This window comes from Nerophis ophidion, linkage group LG24 (assembly GCF_033978795.1).
Source record: "Nerophis ophidion isolate RoL-2023_Sa linkage group LG24, RoL_Noph_v1.0, whole genome shotgun sequence".
In the NCBI taxonomy this organism is placed as follows: Eukaryota; Metazoa; Chordata; class Actinopteri; order Syngnathiformes; family Syngnathidae; genus Nerophis; species Nerophis ophidion.
The window spans coordinates 20,199,558-20,214,503 of record NC_084634.1 but is presented as its reverse complement, the minus strand read 5'-3'; the positions used below and the strand labels follow the sequence as shown (position 1 = coordinate 20,214,503).

The 14,946-nt window shown below is 36.2% G+C and overlaps 2 protein-coding genes across 3 annotated transcripts in view; both read left to right on the top strand.

The window, feature by feature from the left end:
• LOC133542095 (uncharacterized) overlaps nt 1-14,946 on the top strand; it is a 132,462-nt gene that overhangs the window by 68,249 nt on the left and 49,267 nt on the right. The window lies entirely within an intron of this gene.
• Nucleotides 13,696-14,946, top strand: part of LOC133542085 (gastrula zinc finger protein XlCGF57.1-like) — a 266,842-nt gene continuing 265,591 nt past the window's right edge. For both annotated transcript variants that reach the window (XR_009804046.1, XM_061885919.1), the window contains exon 1: nt 13,696-13,829. Coding sequence is in view for 1 of the 2 variants with exons in the window: in XM_061885919.1 (XP_061741903.1) it covers nt 13,706-13,829 (124 nt within the window). In the remaining variant the exon portion in view is untranslated. The remainder of the gene's footprint in view (nt 13,830-14,946) is intronic.

The window sequence follows — 14,946 nt, the reverse complement described above, 5'->3', positions numbered from 1 at the left end:
TAAACGAGTGTCTTGTTTTTCAAAAATAAATTCAAAGTATATCAAACAAAGCTTTAATGTTGGGGTTCAGTGGCGCCCCCGTGCGACATTCATTGCAACGACAAGAGTGAAAGTGCTAGAAATTGTAGCGATATTACTGCCTGATTTTTTTAAATTTACCCTTCCACGTGTTTTTATTGTTGTACCCTTTTACTCCTAATCTATTTCATACGAAAAATTAATAAAACATTGAAATATGACAGAAAGTGACGACGCAGGACCTCCGTCGTAAAAAAGTACAGGAAGTGACGTAATTCACGCATGCGTGGATCGATCGTGTCGTGAATTTATATCCATTTTTAAAAAGTGTGAAACATTTGCTCTCATACACAAAAGTCTCTTAAAGTGAAATCCAAATCCTCACATTGTGTTAATGATTTCAATTTATTCATTCAGTCTTAGAAGATTTGTATAAAATAGAAAACACTTACATTATTACATTTATTGGAATATATTACGTCGTTTTAAATAAGCACATTTAAGCACAAGTGTATCATTTAATTATATACATTTTATTTTAATCTTATTGGAATGGTCTCTCATATTTACTTTTACTTTCTTTAACGGGTTTTGTTTGTAAGAGGATTGGATTTAATGTGATGTTTTTTATATTGCTGAGTAAAATACTGAAAACACTGACTCATATTGTATTGAAAGTACCTTAATGTGTCCAAACATTGTTTATGTATGTTTAATTGTTCAATAACAAAATAAAATAAATACTCAGAAGTAGAACTGGCTAGCAAATAAACTCTTATATTAACATCAATAATGTTGAAGTCATATTACATGACATTATACAAATATGTATATTAAATATAATTTGAATAGTTGGCAAGTAAACAAAATGCATTTGCCATACCTAATTGTATTATATCAATTATAACTCAACCCCACACTTTACAACATGTATTCACACTTTGTTGTGTGAAAATATTTTACACAAACTTACATTCAATTATAGTAATGATTATAATGTAATAAGATATATAACAATGTGTGTTCTGGATCTAAATTAATGCATGGAAAATAAATAGTTAAACAATTAATCTTTTTAGTGAGGTGGCATCTTTTTCACCTGAAAACTTATCTACTTAAGTGTGCAAATAAAGTCTTATGTATTACTTGTATTACATTTGAATAGAACCTTATTGAGCATATTAACAAGATTCTTTTAGAAAATGTGCCAAGTATGAAAAAGTCATTTTGTATTTGCGTACAGGATGTAGAATGACTATGATCTCGACCCACCATAAATAAACAAAACAGGAAGATTGGAGCATGTGGAAAGAAGTTATGACTGTTATCCTTTTCCACCACAAGGGGGCGATGTTGGTGTCGATATCAATGACTAGTCATGATCAGACCCCGACCTAAAGGCCTCATATCAGTTTTCAAGGAGATCCCATCATCTAAAGAGAAGTAAAGACAACTTGATGGTTGATGGCGAGGGGCAGTTTTGGCTGCCAGGCTCCGCCCACCACCAATGGGTACCAACAGGTACTGACCCATTCTGCACGACAGGGTGTCATCATCATCATTTGTACCAACTCTGAGTACAATCTCAGTTTGTGGAGCTGTGTTATAAATGTGTCAAGTTGTGTGGCGAGCCATCAGGTCAAAGTTTGGTCAAAGTCCCGAGGAGGAATTTGTTCAAGTACCACCCCTTTTTGACTTCAACATGGCTGATGGAAACCAAAATGGCCGACTTCCTTTTGCCTCTCAAATATGGCTTCTTGAGACTTTTACGTTCCTCCTGTCATGATAGACGCCGCTGGTGATGTTGGTGTCGATATCAATGACTAGTCTTGATCAGACCCCGAATTAAAGGTCTCATATCAGTTTGCAAGGAGTTCCCATCATCTAAAGAGAAGTAAAGACAATTTGATGGTTGATGGCGAGGGGCAGTTTTGGCTGCCAGGCTCCGCCCACCACCAATGGGTACCAACAGGTACTGACCCATTCTGCACGACAGGGTGTCATCATCATCATTTGTACCAACTCTGAGTACAATCTCAGTTTGTGGAGCTGTGTTATAAATGTGTCAAGTTGTGTGGCGAGCCATCAGGTCAAAGTTTGGTCAAAGTCCCGAGGAGGAGTTTGTTCAAGTACCACCCCTTTTTGACTTCAACATGGCTGATGGAAACCAAAATGGCCGACTTCCTTTTGCCTCTCAAATATGGCTTCTTGAGACTTTTACGTTCCTCCTGTCATGATAGACGCCGCTGGTGATGTTGGTGGCGATACATGAATCTGGGGCGAGGGGCACAATCATTCACATTTTCAAGACTTAATATTTGATGTTTGGCCTCGGGGCTCCTAAACTAAATCATTTTTTGCTTGCAAGATTTGGAGAGTTTTGGTGCCGAGTAAGGTCCTGAAAAATGTGATCCAAGAGGATTATTTTTATTCAAGGCCGAATAAAGATTGAAGTGAAAGAGTTGATTTCCAGTCCTGCAGGTTCTCAGCAGCACACTTTGTTTGTCCAGCTGCTTCTTAGAAGAGAACCTTTCCTCACACACACTGCACATTCTATCACATTCTAGAACTATCCTTTAGCCACGCCCCCTGGGCTAATATACTTCCAGTGTTGTGACCTCTGTTTACAATTTGTCAGCTCCAAAATATACCTTCTCACTGGCTACTCGGCCTGTGAATCTTTGGCCTCCACACCATTCCATTCAGAAGCCATTCTCCATTCAAAAGCAATACTTGGCTGCCACTTCTCTCATCAACTACATCCCTCCAGAAAATACACTGATAACACTTGATATGAAGCAATCAAATATAGCATTAATCTACTCAGGTCCAAGGGCGTAGAATTGGGGAGGGATGCTAGGGACACGTCCCTACAAATATCCAGCCGCTACTGTGTAGTCACTATCAATACAAGCGCTGCCCGTAATGTTTAGTCAATGATTATGGCACAGAAAGGGTTAAATGTCGGTCTCTGCTAGAAGTCCCGCCTTAACCTAAATATCGCTCCCTGATTGGTTGCCACGTTCAGGCTAACTTACGTGTGATTGGCTGTCCCTGCTGTCACTCCTTCTGCTTGTAAAAGCTAGCCTACATGCTAGTTTTTATTTATTTATTTATTATTATTATTTTTTTTAATAAGGGTTTATTTATAAATTTCAACAATTACAAACAGTAAGACAAACAACAATATACAACATTATAAAACATTATGAAAACAGTACAAAACAGCGCCAGGGGGTTGTAAGCTCAAAATAATAAAAAAAGAATACAAACATATATATATATATATATATATATATATAATAAACAAAATGCAAAGCCATAGGCTTATTCAGATTCATCAAACAACTTAAATTTGGAACACAGCATCATCGTTTTCACAGCTTTTTTGTTGTTAGAGGTAGAGAGTGTTTTAATGTAAAGTTCCAGATCTTTTTTAAAGTCACAAAAGATAGGTCGGGTATTAAGAAACTTACATTTATGAATATAAAACTTAGCTAATAAAATAATGAGGTTGCAAAGGTAGAATTCCTTTTCAAATTTTTGTTCATAAAGTGTAAAACCAAAAATCACATCTTTAAAGTAAAGCACAAATTTGTCATAAATATTGTCCAGGATGAAGCGACAGATGCCTGCCATAGTGATGGAGTGTTTTCACAAGTATAAAACAAGTGGTTAACAGTCTCTGGGTGCATGTTACATAACATCAATGTCCTTCTTGTATTTAACCATTACAGTCTTTACAGGGTAATAGCGATGGATGATTTTAAATGATATCTCTTTGACTTTGTTGGGAAGTAAATACCTGTTAGGAAGGGACCACGTTTTGGTCCAACAGATGTCATTTACAACATTATTCCAGAGGGAAATTACATAGGAGACAGAAACACAATCATTTTGGAATAAGCTGAGGATTTTTCTGTTTTTTTTTTGATCAAAGCAAAGTTTCCCCACATGAGTGTCAAGTGGATCATTCACAATGTTTACAGCAGAAAGAGGAGGTGTGTAAGCCCTGTACAACATAATAATACCTGTTGGAATGTACAACATAATAACACCTGTTGGAATGTACAACATAATAACACCTGTTGGAATGTACAACATAATAACACCTGTTGGAATGTACAACATAATAACACCTGTTGGAATGTACAACATAATAACACCTGTTGGAATGTACAACATAATAACACCTGTTGGAATGTACAACATAATAACAGGTGTTGGAATGTACAACATAATAACAGGTGTTGGAATGTACAACATAATAACAGGTGTTGGAATGTACAACATAATAACAGGTGTTGGAATGTACAACATAATGACACCTGTTGGAATGTACAACATAATAACACCTGTTGGAATGTACAACATAATAACACCTGTTGGAATGTACAACATAATAACACCTGTTGGAATGTACAACATAATAACAGGTGTTGGAATGTACAACATAATGACACCTGTTGGAATGTACAACATAATAACACCTGTTGGAATGTACAACATAATAACAGGTGTTGGAATGTACAACATAATAACACCTGTTGGAATGTACAACATAATAACACCTGTTGGAATGTACAACATAATAACAGGTGTTGGAATGTACAACATAATAACACCTGTTGGAATGTACAACATAATAACACCTGTTGGAATGTACAACATAATAACAGGTGTTGGAATGTACAACATAATAACAGGTGTTGGAATGTACAACATAATAACACCTGTTGGAATGTACAACATAATAACAGGTGTTGGAATGTACAACATAATAACACCTGTTGGAATGTACAACATAATAACAGGTGTTGGAATGTACAACATAATAACAGGTGTTGGAATGTACAACATAATAACACCTGTTGGAATGTACAACATAATAACACCTGTTGGAATGTACAACATAATAATACCTGTTGGAATGTACAACATAATAACAGGTGTTGGAATGTACAACATAATAACAGGTGTTGGAATGTACAACATAATAACACCTGTTGGAATGTACAACATAATAACAGGTGTTGGAATGTACAACATAATAACAGGTGTTGGAATGTACAACATAATAACAGGTGTTGGAATGTACAACATAATAACACCTGTTGGAATGTACAACATAATAACAGGTGTTGGAATGTACAACATAATAACAGGTGTTGGAATGTACAACATAATAACACCTGTTGGAATGTACAACATAATAACACCTGTTGGAATGTACAACATAATAACAGGTGTTGGAATGTACAACATAATAACAGGTGTTGGAATGTACAACATAATAACAGGTGTTGGAATGTACAACATAATAACAGGTGTTGGAATGTACAACATAATAACAGGTGTTGGAATGTACAACATAATAACAGGTGTTGGAATGTACAACATAATAACAGGTGTTGGAATGTACAACATAATAACAGGTGTTGGAATGTACAACATAATAACAGGTGTTGGAATGTACAACATAATAACAGGTGTTGGAATGTACAACATAATAACAGGTGTTGGAATGTACAACATAATAACAGGTGATGGAATGTACAACATAATAACAGGTGTTGGAATGTACAACATAATAACACCTGTTGGAATGTACAACATAATAACACCTGTTGGAATGTACAACATAATAACAGGTGTTGGAATGTACAACATAATAACAGGTGTTGGAATGTACAACATAATAACAGGTGTTGGAATGTACAACATAATAACAGGTGTTGGAATGTACAACATAATAACAGGTGTTGGAATGTACAACATAATAACAGGTGTTGGAATGTACAACATAATAACAGGTGTTGGAATGTACAACATAATAACAGGTGTTGGAATGTACAACATAATAACAGGTGTTGGAATGTACAACATAATAACAGGTGTTGGAATGTACAACATAATAACAGGTGTTGGAATGTACAACATAATAACAGGTGTTGGAATGTACAACATAATAACACCTGTTGGAATGTACAACATAATAACACCTGTTGGAATGTACAACATAATAACAGGTGTTGGAATGTACAACATAATAACAGGTGTTGGGATGGCATCAAATACAATATCAAATTGTTTGGGAGTCACAGGTATCTTAAAATGGTTGAGAAATTCTTGGTAATTAAAAAGTTGACCTTCCTTATTGAAAAGCTGACTCACTAAAATAATGTTATTGTTAAACCAATTGTTGAGGAAAAGAGATTTCCTTTTGTAACATATGTCTTTATTGTTCCAGATGAAATATTTGGTAGGTGAGAAGTGGTGCTTGTATACAAGAGAGCATGCTAGAAGGGCTTGTTTGTGGAAGTTTGAGAGTGCAACAGGAATCCTGTCAATGTTAGAATTACACAATAGCAAAAATGTTAGGCCTCCAAGGTTAGAGAATACATGATGAGAAACAAAGTTCCAAATTGAGGTAGGGTCTTTCAGGTAGTGTCTTATCCAATTAATTTTAAAGGTGTTGTTTAGTGTAGTGAAGTCAAGAAAGTTTAGACCACCCTGATTGTAATTGTTCATTAGAACAGATTTCTTAATATAATGAATTTTGTTTTTCCAAATAAAGTCAATCAGTATTTTGTCAATAGTTTTACATATTTTTTGGTTAACATCTAAAGAAATAGCTGCATACGTAAGCCTGGAGATACCTTCTGCTTTGGAAAGTAAGGTTCTGCCTTTTAAGGATAAATCTCTCTGTAGCCATTGGTTAAATCTTTTCTTAGTTTTTTCTACAATTGGATTGAAGTTCAATGCCGATCTAGAGTTTTGATTTTTAGTGATATGTATTCCTAGGTAATTAATACTATCCTTAACTGGAATTTGAGGTACAGACATCATTTCACATCTCTTCACAGCCATTAGTTCACATTTATTCACATTTAGACGGAGACCAGAAGCCAAGGAAAAAACATGAATGACATCCAAGGCTAGGGGAATTTGAAAAGAGTCTTTCAAAAAGAGTGTTGTGTCGTCAGCCAGTTGGCTGATAATTATTTCTCTGTCTAATACAGAAATCCCCTTTAAATGACTAGTTTTTATATGAACCGATAACAGTTGGGTGGCTAACAGAAATAAATATGGAGAAATAGGACAACCTTGCCGTATCCCACGTTTTAACTCCAATCTTGGAGCTGTACCAGATTTGAGCTTTATAGAACTATTACCATTGCAGTACAAAGTCTTCAATGTTTTGCGGAAAAAATTGCCAAAGCCAAATTTCTCAAGTGTCCTGAATATAAATTCATGTTCGATGGAGTCAAAAGCTTTGTAAAAGTCCAGGAAAAGAAGGAAGCCTTCATCATGAATGACCTCTGGGTAATCCAGAATGTCAAGTACAAGCCTGATATTATTAGATATGTGTCTTCCTCTCATAAAACCTGACTGTGTCTCATCAATTATGTCATCCAGAACCAATTTTAAACGTTTAGCAAAAATAATAGCTACAATTTTATAGTCATTGTTTAGAAGGTTAATTGGACGCCAATTATCAATGATTAGTAAGTCTTTGTTTGGCTTGGGTATAAGGGTAATAAGGCCCTGTGTTAAAGTTGGAGGAAGGGCACCTCTATCAATACTTTCACAAAATACTTCTAATAAGAAAGGAGCTAGCTCTTCTGAAAATATTTTATAGAATTCAGATGTAATACCATCCACTCCAGGAGATTTGTTATTTTTTAAACTATTAATTGATTCCACTACTTCCTTGAGACAGATTGGACGCTCACAGAATACTTGGTCAGCTGTGCTGATTGATTTAGTTTCAGTTAAGGTATCCATAAACTTAACAGCATCACTTTCAGAGTATTGACTATTGTATAATGTTTTGTAAAATTGAGAACAAAAATTTGCAATCTGTTTTGCGTCATTGCAAACCACATCATTTATTTTCAATTGATCAATGGTGTTATTTTGAGCCTGACATTTTTCTAAACGAAAGAAATACGCAGAGTTTTGTTCACCTTCCTCCAGCCATTGTTTTCTAGATCTTACAAAAGCTCCTTCTGCTTTTGATTGATACATTTTGTCCAATTTATTTTGGTTTTCTAAGAGACTTTCTTTTTCTTCTGCTGACATATTATCTGGACATAAAGAGGATAATGCAGTAATGATGGAAATCACATTTTCCTCCTCAGAACGCTTATTCTTAGCTAGATTGCTGCAATATTTTCTAATAAATTTACCTACCTCATATTTAAGGAGTTCCCAATTAGTACAATAATTATTTTGGGTTTTGGCTTTATTAAGAAAAAATGTTATTAGATCTTTAATCCTAATTTTAACTGCTTCATGACATAAAACTGAACTGTTGAGTTTCCAGTATGAGCTTTTTGAAGGATTGTGAGAGGGATGTAAAGAGATGTGAATCTGAATAGCCCTATGATCAGTCAAAGGAGTGGAGAGTAACACAGTTTTGAAGTGATTTAGAAATTAACCACATGTCTATTCTAGACTTTTTTGAACCTGATTTATTGGACCAGGTAAAGGATGTCTTATTCTGATTTGTATATCTCCAGGCATCAATTAAATCAAACCTTTGCATTAATAACTTCAGATTTGAGCTGACACTACTTTGAGAGCCTGGTGGCCATCTATCAAGTGAATTGTCAATGACAGTATTGAAGTCGCCTACATGCTAGCTGCTAGCGAGCGGACGAGAGGCAGTGTGTCACGCCAACAACCTTCCCCCCTCCCTTTACTTCCGTGGTCATGATTAATACAGACGTTTTGTTAATGCTATATTATAAAAATATAACGCTGTATTATAAAAATACAGACTTTTTTTAACGCTGTATAATAAAAAAATAGAACAAATTAAAAAAAAAACAATTTACAAACACAAGCTATGGGATGACGTAAGAGGAAACATGAGGAAATGTAAACCCGGAAGTAAATCCGTCATCCCAAAGTTTGTGTTTGTAAATTTTTTTATTTTTTTTATTTGTATTTTTTATAATATAATGTTAACAAAACGTCTGTATTTTTATAATATAGTGTTATATTTTTATAATATAGCGTTAACAAAACGTCTGTATAATCATGACCCAGGAAGTAAATGGGGGGGGGAGAAGGTTTTTGCAGGGGGGAAAAAATTTGGCGTGACAAGTGCAACTCGGTGTAAGTTGTAAGTTCTAACTTGTAAGTAAGTGTAAGTTGTAAGTAAGTGTAAGTTGTAAGTAAGTGTAAGTTTTCAACATGTTCAGCATTTGTTGTTCCTGGCACACGTTAGCTAGATGGATTTTAATATCAGTGGTGTGATTTACATTGTGTTTGTGTCTGTTTGCGTGCGTGTGTTCTGTAGGTTTCAAGGGATGTCAATGAAAAGAAAACTGGATATAAGAGACTTCTTTAGGAGTCAAACTGTAAGTTACTTCAAGGGTGTATAGAGGCTCAACAATATTGAATAATTAAACAATATATCACTCCAGTCACGCCCCTCAGAGTGCTATAATGAGCATATACCATGGACTGGAGTGATATATTGCTTTTATAAAACGGTTACCAATAAAGGCATTATAAAATAGGAATACTCAATCAATTTAATGTAGTTTTATTCAACCAGAAATACATATTATCCAATAAAATAGCCTCACTGGGAAAAAATAGTCCCTCCTATCCAGACGTTAGCTCCAAATTAGCTCTGCATCTCGTCTTTTCCTCCGCTTTTTTTCAGGTGAAAGTCAATGCTCAGTCCCCTCTACCATTGTTGACCCTCCCCGTAGGTAAAAGTTAACCTTAAACGTGTGAATTCAACTACTTTAGTCCGTTTTTTAACATCGTAAAAACATCAGCTGTCTTTTACTATGGACTGCAATAGTCCGTTGTCATGGATACATGACAACAACTTCCATTCATAGCAGTCATGCGTGCCTGAGGCATAGTGATAGCCTACTGTGATAAGGCTTTAGAATATTTAAACCACGGTTAACAGCCAATCAGATCGCCGGATTTCACCTTTCCGTTTTATTTTGGGAATTATTTTTTAGTTTCATGTATTTGTGTAGAAGTGAGCAACGGTTTGAAAATACCAAAGTGGTGGAAATACAATAAACCCTCACTAGATGATCAATTGATTTTACAATGCTAAAATATAATTCATTAATATGAACTAATATTCATATTTAGTAAAAGCCTTTTTGCTCAGGCAGTAACTGTACCATCAAGCTCTATGGTCATTGTCCTTAATGTATCTGTCATGCATCAACATATTTTTGGCCAGCAGTTCATTTCTGTTACAGAGCGGCGGAGGCATGTGTTTGGCTCTTTCCAATAGGAACAACCAGTGGACACTAATCTGCTTGTATTTGAGTATTAGTGACAAACATATTTATAGTACAAAAGCAGCAATAGAAAGAAGTAGTTGAAGGGAAAAATTGTGAGTGATTTAAACACAAGTTGGGGAAAAGATTATTACAGTAATTTATGTTCATTTACAATGCTGTATTGCATGAATGTATTTGTGATGTTGTTGATGGACAGTAGGCTATGTTGATTGACAGTATGATGCACACTTGCACTACAGCCCTACACTAAAGAGGAAAGATGACAACTCTTCCAAGTTGTCTCCCTTGCTTTCATTTTAGTTGCTGTACCCTATAACATCTGCATGATGTGAAATTATGATTGCTAATGTAAAAAAAAAAGTAAACTTTCAGAGTGCTGCCTTGGAGCACTTTTGTGTCCCCACCAATCTCAAAATCAAACCTATTCCCTTGGGTTGGATTGTCTGCCCTCAGACTGGAGAGTCGTGAGTTCAAATCCTGGCCGAGTCATACCAAAGACTATAAAAACAGGACCCATTGCCTCCTTGCTTGGCACTCAGCATCAAGGGTTGGGGGTTAAATCACCAAATGATTCCCGAGTGCGGCCTCCACTGCCCTCACCTCCCAGGGGGTGAACTTGGGGATGAGGATCATTTCACCACACCTAGTGCGTGACTACCGTTGGGAACTTAACTTTAACTTACATAGGGACTGTGAATGATTCCAAAAAGTGCAGTTCCCCTTGAAATTAGAAAATAGAATAACAAGATATCATGTGAAGTGAAGGGAATTATATTTATATAGCGCTTTTCTCTACTGACTCAAAGCGCTTTACATAGTGAAACCCAATATCTAAGTTACATTTAAAACAATGTGGGTGGCACTGGGAGCAGGTGGGTAAAGTGTCTTGCCCAAGGACAAAATGGCAGTGACTAGGATGGCAGAAGCTGGGATCGAACCTGTTACCCTCAAGTTGCTGGCACGGCCACTCTACCAACTGAGCTATACCGCCCCAAGTAACAAGAACAGAATATATTAATAATAAAGTTCCTCATAGCAAATGTGATGAATGGGAAAAGCTTGACGAAGTGGCTGGGGAGAGGGAAGTCTGGGCTTCTCTGCTTAGGCTGCTGTCCCCGCGACCCCACGGAAGACGAGTGATGAATGGAGGAAATGACTGCTGTCTGATAATCACATTAATAACACATTAACAATCATGTGTCTGAGTACACATACTGATCAAATTATTTTAACACATCATTTTCATGTTAATGATAAAATATAAAGTTAGTAAACATGTGAGAGTAAGAAGTGAACAAACATGTTCTGTGTAACACAACTTGATGTTTCTAATAATGTCCAAAGTTGAGTGAGATGAGTGGAGTTGATGCTGACATGGAGGATGAATAAAGTGTAGTTAGTAGATGTGCCGAGGCTTAGAAGCGTGTGTGGAGTAAAGGAGGACTTTGCTGCAAGAACATATCCTCCACGCATGCGTCACTTAGGGGCGGGGCCAACGAGTCATAGTGATGGGCAAGTCATGAACAAACCATTCAAAATGTCTGTTTTCATGGTGCCCACACAAAACATGGCAACAAATGATATTTTAAATATATAAACCGTATTTTACTTTAAATCATGTATGTATGAAAATAATTAAAGGCCTACTGAAAGCCACTACTAGCGACCACGCAGTCTGATAGTTTGTATATCAATGATGAAATATTAACATTGCAACACATGCCAATACAGACGGTTTAGTTTACTAAATTACAATTTTAAATTTTCCGCGGAGTTTCTTGTTGTAAAAGTCGCGGAATGATGACGGGAATGATGACGCGTGTTTGTGATGCCTTGGGTTGTAGCGGACATATTAGCCCAGCACCACACACGGCTAAAAGTCATCTCTTTTCATCGCATAATTACACAGTATTTTGGACATCTGTGTTGCTGAATCTTTTGCAATTTGTACAAGTAATAATGGAGACTATAAATAAGAATGCTGTTGGTGGAAAGCGGTGGATTGCAGCTGCCTTTAGCACCGAAACACAGCCGGTGTTTCTTTGTTTGTTGTGAAGCTTTAACACAGAGCGGTCAAGCGAACATGTTTCTCTACATCAACCAGCAAGTTTTCGGATGGGAAAATTGTGATATTAAGTCAGCTCTTACCTGATACTTCAGTGGATTATGGGACCTCCTCCTGTAGCTGTCAAAAAGGCAGCTGGGATCTTGGCTCCTCGGCTTCTCTCAGAGACACTGGCGTTCACCACAGCCATCCAACTTTCAGGTATGACTTTAGAATCTCACTAAAATACTATTAACACTTTAGGCAGATAAGGGATTTTCCAGAATTATCCTAGTAAATGTGTCTAATTACATCTGAAACGCTGCCACTGCCGTCGCCCGGAGCTGTCACTTTTTTTTTGTTTTTTTGGTGCTTCACTCTAACATTCCTTATCCACAAATCTTTCATCCTCGCTCAAATTAATGGGAAAATTGTCGCTTTCTTGGTCTGAATAGCTCTTGCTGCTGGAGGCTATGATTATAAACAATGTGAGGATGTGAGGAGCCCTACAACCAGTGACATCACGCGCACATCGTCTGCTACTTCTGGTAAAGGCAATGCTTTTTTATTAGTGACCAAAAGTTGCGAACTTTATCGTCGATGTTCTATACTAAATCCTTTCAGCAAAAATATGGCAATATCGCGAAATGATCAAGTATGACACATAGGATGGAACTGCTATCCCTGTTTAAATAAGAAAATGTAATTTTAGTAGGCCTTTAACTAGTACTGTTTTTAATGCACTTATTGTGTTGTCTGTCTAATTGTAATAAATGCAGACGAGGCGTGTTCAACGTTGACTCACACAGCGTGCTCATAACCACATTCTAGCTGTCCGCATGGCGACATACAACACCACTTCACGGGGCTACCGCGCATGCTCGTCACTACTGTTGCATGCTGGGTAGTGTGGTTCTTATAACCTACTAGCTCAAAGCATCGCAACTATTACTCTTTGGCCCCGCCCCTAAGGACGCATGCGTTGCGTGGAGGACATGCGGGTTGCAGCAAAGTCCTCCTTAATCCACACACGCTTCTAAGCCTCGGCACATCTACTAACTACACTTTATTCATCCTCCGTGTCAGCATTAACTCCACTCGTCTCACTCAACTTTGGACATTATTAGGCCCGCTTAGTTTGTTTGTTGTTTGAGCGCGCCAATTAGCTTAGCATGCTAGTTAGCTTAGCTTGTTAGTTACTAACAAAGAGACGCGGATTTGATCAACACATCGCTTAGTTAAGATCAAGTGTGAGTGTAAAGTGTTGTGATTGTGTGAAAATGTGCGAAAGAACGATAGAAAAGTATGAGGAGGAACTTTGTTGTGTGAAAATGAACTTTGTTGTGTGAAAATGTGTGAAAGAACGATAGCAGAGTACAAAGAGGAACTTTCTCGGACAAAAGAAGAGAACGAGAGACTACGTCAACTATTGGAGGCTGTTTTCAAGAAAGCTCAAATTGTGTTACACAGAACAGGTTTGTTTACTTCTTACTCTCACATTTTTACTAACTTTATATTTCATCATGAACATGACGTGTTTGCAGCAGTCATTTCCATTAGATCAGGGGTGTCCAAACTTTTTCCGCAGAGGGCCGAACATGGAAAAATGTTAACATGCGGGGACCATTTTGATATTTTTCATTTTCAAACCATAACAAAATATATGGATTTTTTTTTAATCCTTAGGGCTCCTAGAGAGCATAGAGGGCTTCAGTCAGTAAAATGTTACAAATAAGTAAAATTATTATTCTTTTTTATTTGATGCTTACAGTAAATCTCTATATCAACTTGAGGTTGATATAAAGTAAAACAAATAAGGTTTTATGCCTTTTCTGTCAAAGACAACTTAGTTTTTTATTGTAAAACTGAACTATGCAGTATTTCAATAGATAGATAGTACTTTATTGATTCCTTCAGGAGAGTTCCTTTATTTAGCAATTAAACCTCTCAAAGATTAATAATGCAGGACACCATTGATTTTAATTATTTAATATTTTTGAGTAATCACAGTGAAAAGTTAAATAAAATCCTACTAAATATAATTGAGATTCGAACCCCATTAATAAAATGATGCATTTTTATTATAATTTTTTTTTACTTTAAACACTTAAATTTCAAGATCAACTTCCGATATATCTATTGATTTTAAGTTTGAACTATTATTTTGTTTATTTTATGCTCTTTTGTCAAAACTTTGATGTTTTTATATGGCAACCACAAAACATACGCAATATTTTTTCCACATAAAACATTTTAAAAGGATAATTTTTAAGTAATAATTCATTATAACATTGATTTTTTTTGTCCTTTTTTTTTTGAGCAATGGAAAAAAAAGAAAATAAAGACAAAAGGGGGAAAAAAAACTGTCTGCATGGCAGCTTTGTGTCAACATTGCCACTTTTTCTCATTAGATTTCACCTCATTCCACTTTTTTTAGATGTTTTATTTTTTATTTTTGCAATTCTATCATTTTTGCAGAATATCTGGCGGGTCGGTAAACGATTAGCTGCGAGCCGCAAATGGCCCCCGGGCCGCACTTTGGACACCCCTGCATTAGATAATGTCCAAATATAGGTGATTTGGCACACTTAT